Source organism: Anas platyrhynchos, chromosome 2 (genome assembly GCF_047663525.1).
Source record: "Anas platyrhynchos isolate ZD024472 breed Pekin duck chromosome 2, IASCAAS_PekinDuck_T2T, whole genome shotgun sequence".
NCBI classification, from domain to species: Eukaryota; Metazoa; Chordata; class Aves; order Anseriformes; family Anatidae; genus Anas; species Anas platyrhynchos.
In genome coordinates this window covers 108,992,593-108,999,052 of record NC_092588.1, presented here as the reverse complement: position 1 = coordinate 108,999,052, position 6,460 = coordinate 108,992,593, and the positions used below count along the sequence as shown (strand labels likewise).

General features: G+C 52.6%; 1 protein-coding gene across 1 annotated transcript; it reads right to left on the bottom strand.

The window, feature by feature from the left end:
* Positions 1 to 452: 452 nt before the first annotated feature.
* On the bottom strand, positions 453 to 3,303 carry ID4 (inhibitor of DNA binding 4). The gene is made up of 3 exons (XM_038175193.2): positions 2,765 to 3,303; positions 2,259 to 2,317; positions 453 to 1,867 (listed from the first exon to the last, which is right to left on the bottom strand). The coding sequence occupies exons 1-2, from the start codon at positions 3,140 to 3,142 to the stop codon at positions 2,273 to 2,275; spliced, it is 423 nt and encodes a 140-aa protein (XP_038031121.1). The 5' UTR covers positions 3,143 to 3,303; the 3' UTR covers positions 453 to 1,867; positions 2,259 to 2,272.
* Between the last annotated feature and the right edge of the window lie 3,157 nt (positions 3,304 to 6,460).

Below are 6,460 nucleotides of genomic sequence, written 5' to 3'. Positions count from 1 at the left end.
ATTAAGAAAATGTTCATCTTATTGACATTATCACTGTAGTCAATAGCTAATGACCCCAGCAGTTCATTACCTTATAAATATTTAACTTAATAGAAGAAGTCCCTTGGGTTATGGTACTTTTGACACTCGTATAATCTGAAACAAATCCTCTCTTTTTTAGTCAAACAGACCATGTTACACACAGTTGGCTAGCTATTTACAAAGCACCCAATTAAATCCTACTTAATTCTCCCACTCTGAAAATCCCATCTCACAAGCGCGCAGGCTACTGATCACACAAAATGAGCATCTTGCACCAAGCCCAGGCATTAGTTTACAGGCTGTAGAACTCGGAGCTTACAAAAGCCTGCCATAAAATGTACTTGCCCATCAAATAGTACGAACAAAAAAAAAGGCAAGGAGAACGAACATGCAAATTCAGAGAATTGAAGAAATAAGCTGAAGAATCACAGTTAAAGACAGGTAAATCTAGTTTAATGTTCACATGTAGTAGTTACACATCACAGAGATTAAACAGGATTTTAACTGTAACATAGCTGCAGTGAAATGAAAGTCATCTTGTACTAGAAAAATAATCTTGACGCAGTTATCTGATTTTTGGTCTACTTAAGTTCATTTTAAGATGAGTTTACACCACTGATCATAATGACTTTGCCCATATGCCTTTCCGCAGTCCCCTATTAATACTCTTTGGACGAAGGAAACAGTAACTGTTTTTGTTAATGGTTTGCCCTTTGGTTGCAAGCAGAGAACTGTTTTCGCTTTTTAAGCAATTAATAAGACTGTAGGAATGCAGGTTTGCAGTAAAACCTTTTGGTACTAAATGAAGTTCCAGAACAAATTTCTTGATCTGATGCAACAGCAGATTTTTAAAAAGCTGATTAAAGATCTAAAGCATCACCCCATAATGCAAAAAGTAGATAGAGTGTCTATTTTCAGTAAAAAAAGCACTACATCTTACTGCTACTTTTATAGAACGCACTAAAAACCCCTGTGCCTAAATGACAAAAGTGTAGTCTCAAAATGTATAATACACTTACAAACATTTTTAGTCTAGATTGAGGAAAAACACGTTTGTATGGACTCCAAACAAGTTCATTTGCAATTAGACATCTCATGCAATCATGCAGGACCACTAGGTATAGCTGTAGGTTCCGAGTCTAAAGGATATTTGGGGACAATTGGGGACAAAAAAGCCCTACACATTCAAGGTATTTCCATATAAGCAGCTCTGTACTTGAGCTGCAGTTTCCTAAAGAGATTCCCACAGATTTAAAAAAAACATACACACCTTTATAATATTTACAAAAAATATTTAATTAAAAATATTTTATAATTACAGTAGTCTATTAAAGCATATACTTTTCTCACACTCATAGAACATCTCTATATATACACAGTATGAAATGCCACGCGTTTTTATCTATACAATATGTAACACTCCTGCAGGGAGAAGAAAGTTCCCTGGGCCCCAATAAAACCATCTATTTGAAACAATAGATGTCAAATATATCTACAAATGCTCTGGTAGATTAGTAAAGCTTCAAGGATCGGCTGCTGGCTCCCTCAGTTACGCTCCTAGGGGCTCGGCTGGAGCTCGCTCCTCTGTCCCGGGGCAGGGGCGCAACTTTTGCCGCTGGGGGGTCCGGCACCCCGCTGCCCCCGCCGCTCGCATCCTGCTGCCGGGCGGAGAGAAGAGGCGGCGGGTGGGGGGCTAGGGGGGGGAAAAAACCGCTCCGGGGGGCGGCTGGCTCTGCCGGGCGGAGCACGGGGGGGTCGGCTCGCTCTTTTTCTTTTTTTTCCGCCGGGCCCCCCCCTTCCCCGCCGCCCGCCCCCCGCGGTGCCTCTGCGCGGCGCCGCCGCACACCTGTGGGAGAGGAATGAATAGAGGGGGTGTGTGAACCGCTCCGCTCCAGACCGACTGGCGCCACCGACAAAACACAAGACATGCTTGATCAACAACCCAAAACAAACCAGGTCAAACAACAAGCGCGGCTCCCAGGCTGGGCCAGGCGGAGGGATGCGCAGCTGCACGCCGCAGCCAGAAGCGCTCCGGGCAGGGAGGTGGGGGGGGGGGGTGAAAAAGGGAGGGGGGAGATGAGGGGGTGTTGGAAAAACGGTAATTAAAAGGAATAAAATAACCGCCCGGTAATTAAAGCTAACCCCCCGGAGCCTGCTGCGAATGCTTGCGGCCGCGCTCAACCCCCCCCCTCGCGACCACCGGGCTGGGGGGGGGCTCCCGGCGACCCGGCACTCACCTGGGGAGCGGCGGTCAGCGGCAGAGGATGCTGTCCCCCGGCTTGTTAACAGAGCCAGCCTGCACAGCAACGAGACGGCGCCGAGTTACGGGGGGGGGAGGAACAGGAAGGGGAGAGAGACCCCCACACGCACCGCCACCCAGTCCCCGAGACACGCCGCTCCCCGTGCCACCGGCAGGAGATGCTCCCCGTCCCCCCGCTGCCCCCCAAAAAACGCCGCACCGGGGCGGTTCGGGTGCCGGAGCCCCCAAATCCGCCGTGCTCGGCGGAGGGCCGGGAAGCGCTAGGAGCAGCGCCGGGAGCCGTGTGTGCAAACACGCTGATTGCGGCGGCTCCCTCGAGAGGCTGCAATTACACCGGGAGCACCGGGCGGCTGCCGGGGGGCTGGAGGCGCCCACCGCGCCCCGACGGGGGGCTCCGCGCCCACCCCGGGGGCTGCAGCCGGGCTCGGAGGGGTGCCCAGACGGCGGCGACCACCGCGGCCCGGCGTGGCACGCACCTCTTACCGGGTCGGTGTTGAGGGCCGTCAGCGGGGTCCGGGGGGTGGCCGCGGGGCAGCCGGCCGGGTGCTGCTGCTGCTGCTGCCGGAGCAGCGCCGGGTGCGTCTCCAGAGCCAGCTGCAGGTCGAGGATGTAGTCGATGACATGCTGCAGGATCTCCACTTTGCTGACCCGCTTGTTGGGCGGGATGGTGGGCACCAGCTTCCTGAGGCGGCTGTAGCAGTCGTTCATATCGCACTGCAGGCACAGCGCCGCCGGCTCCTCGCCCCCCTTGCAGCCGCTGTGCTCGGCCAGGCACCGCAGGGCCGGGGGGCCGCCGCCGCCCGCCCCCCCGGGCTGCGCCTTGCGGCTGCTGGGGGGCCGGCCGGGACTCACGGCTTTCATGCTGCCGCGGGGACGGAACGACGGAGGGGGGGACAGCGGGACGCCCCCCTCCTGCTGCGACCACCGCCCGCCCCTCTCCGCGCACCGGGCTCCTCCCGTCCCGCTGCTGCCCTGCCCGGCCGCTCTCAGCACGGCCCCCGCCGCCTGTGCCGCCGCTGCCGGCCGCGCCGCCCGCTATATGGGACCGGCGGGCGGGGGGGGCTCCGCGGCGGCGCGTCGCAGCCAATCAGAGCGCCCAGGCCCCCCGTGGAACGCGGCGCTGGCCAATGGCGGCGGGCCAGGGGGGGCGGGGGCGCTGCTGGAGGGGGCCGGGCCCCGAGGAGGAGGAGGAGAGGAGGAGGAGGAGGAGGACGAAAGGAGGGGGGGGGGGCGGTCCGGGGGAGGAAGGTCCGGGGAATGCGGGCGGCCCCCGCCTCGCAGCGGCCCCCGGAGCCGTGCCCCGCCGTGGGGAGCAGGGGGCAGCGCTGCCCTGCCTCCCCCGGGGGCGTTTTTTGTGTCCCCCCCTCGCTGCCCCGCATCGTCCTAGCGCGGGTATTGGGGGATGCCAGCAGGGAAAATCCCAAGGAAAACTTGAGGGGGGGTTAGGGAGCCGAGCAAAGCAGCGCCTGGGAACGTTAAATTAGAGCGCATAACGATTAAAAATGCATGGGGATGGGGTATTTAAAATTCCTCCATGGCATATAATATTAATCCGTTTTATGTAAAATTCATACCTGTAACTTAATTTGCTCCATTAACGCGCGGGATCACGTATTAGCCGATGTACCATGTTTTAAATATGATGCTGCGAATGTCCGGAGTTCTGCACTCTGAGGCAGCATTAAAATTAACAGGCGCGTCCCCCAGAGCCCGGCTTAAGTCGTCCCGTGGCAGAGCCCAACCTTTTAATTCAATACCGCGGTGCGCAAACTTTCTGTTAATTCCTGAACAACCCGTGCATATTTCTACGGGACGCCGGTATGAGACACACCGCGCCCGGCCCTACAGCTGCTGCGATGCTCCCAGCTCGTGGTGAGTGAAGTAGGTCTGCCCGCTGGGGAAAGGGCTGCAGGAAGGAGTAAAGGCTGCAGGATCTGCCCCTGGGCTTTTAACTCAAGCCCGGCAGAAGGGGAGAAATTCATAATGGTGATTAATGATCCCCTCAGTGCTTAGTCACAACGGGTGATATAGGAAGGGTACGGTGGGAAGCTGTCAAACCCAGAACGTGAATGAGCAGTGAGGCTGGATCGTCTGAAGAGTATAATGAAGCGCACTTTCATTCTCTCTCACCCCTTAAAAACATATGTTTTGAGGCTGTGCTTACAAATATTCAGACTCTTGTTTTGCTTACTTTGTCCCACATTACCAGTGCCACTGATGGCAGTTGGGATCCTCCAGGCGCGAAAACTAGGTGCATGGTGTAAATCTTTGTCTGACTGAGGCGTAGATTTGCATGCTACATGATGACAATATGATGGGAAGACTTATTTCCATTAGCTACAGGCTGGAGGATCCCAATTATGCTGCCGTCATTGCTTTTATTCTGTGAAACTCCACTCTCTGCCATCGCTGGCTCTCATGAGGTGGAAATATAAATGGGCCCTAAAGCATTTGGTATGGTTACACTTTATCTCTTTCCCAGAGTCCTTATAATATGGACAGACTCAACGTGCTGTCTAAAAAAACCCTCACCATCTTTAAGTCATGGTGAGCATGCAGATTCAAACCTTGCTGATCCTATTTAATTAAAATCTTTGTGAAAGTAGGCACACTGTAACGTTGCACTGTGCTGTTTGCGCAGAAACCCTCCTAGAAGCTTGTGTGATCTCGCTGGAAATCTCTGGGAAACCCCAGTCTGTAACTGGTTCCCCTTTAGCACTCGCAAAGCCAGTTTGGACAGATGATACACGCAGGCTGGAGTGTCACAGTGAGAATCCCCTGACACTACAACGGCTCTTGAAAATGACGTGGTATTTCTGGAAACGCGTGAAGAACCGTGATACGCCGCCAAGCTCTTTTTCCATCGGGCTACTTCCACAGAAGAGGCTCTGCAGGGAAACCCGGGGCCCTGTATGCATTGCTCCAGTTGCGAGAAGATCGTGTGTGTTCCCATAGCTAGCGTATCTCGGTAGAGATACGTGGGAAAGGGAAAAACAGCCCTCCCCTCTGACTATCGCATAAATATTCAGGGGATTTCCTCTAGTAACTCCCTTTGATGCTCGTGGAGTTGATACATGCTAGCCCGACATGCTCCGGTGAACAATAGGCACCAATTCCCTGTTAACAACCCGTCTGCTTGTGCTCTCCTTGAAGTCAATGGGAGTTTTGTCATTGACTTAAGTGGGAGCAGGTTGGGTCGGCTGCTTTTTCAAAATTTAGATTGGATGTGCACCAGATGCTAAGGAAATTGCTCTAGAAATGGGTTGGAAAGCCCAGTATGCTAGCAGTGGAGGTAGGCATAGTGAAACTCTTCATCCCTGAAGACGTTTACAAAAGAGAGGGGCAGTGGCTGCTGCTTGTGCTTTTGTCCTATTAATGGCAATATTTTTCATGACGTGAGCATATAGGGATTAATGCTCCTGTTTTTCACCAGGCCAAGTCTGGATTTTCTAAATAAATTCTGTGCATCTTTAGGCATGTGGTCCCTTGCTGGCTGGCTGGAGGAGCTCATCTGTCTTGGCTCTGTTTTTCTGTGCTTTCTTTCCACATCCAGAGTAGAAATCCATTTCCTTTGTAACCAATTATTGCAATATTATCAACAGTATTCAACAATATTATCAACAGGATCCTCAATGGTGGACTAGTTTAGCTGAGACTTGATGGGCTGCGACAGCATCACAGATGCTCTCTGGAACTTTAAAAAGTTGCTTTTCATGCAAAATCAAAGTAAAACAAGTGAAAATGAAAACATAATTACTGGCCTTACGTCTCCTTCATCATGGGGTTAATCCCACTTAACTTGATGAGAGTACTCTCATGAGTAAAGGAGGCTGGATTTGTCAGCGCAGGTCTGAGTAGATGAATATGTCATTGACTCCAACTGGAAAAATAAACCTGAGACATTCACATTGCCCCTGGGTCACAGCACCTTAGGACCGGATAGAGAGTCAGAGAGGGGGAACAGCCCTCCCCAGTGCTCAGCACAGGGGACATCGCCTCTCGCAGCACTCCGGATCCGCCGGTGTTTGTGCATGATACAATGCCACCGAACCAACTGGTGCATTGGATAGCACCACATTAGTTAAAATGGTCTCAGGACAGATGAAATACAAAAGCAACGCATTTAGGTATGCAGAAGGAAATAAGCAGTCGACATGGTTTCTTCCACAAGGTTACTTG

Coding starts and splice junctions, on each gene's coding strand:
- ID4 (XM_038175193.2), bottom strand. CDS start 3,142: ATGAAAGCCGTGAGTCCCGGCCGGCCCCCCAGCAGCCGCAAGGCGCAG. Junction 2,318..2,764: donor CGGCCCTCAACACCGACCCG/GTAAGAGGTGCG, acceptor GTTGCTGTGCAG/GCTGGCTCTGTTAACAAGCC.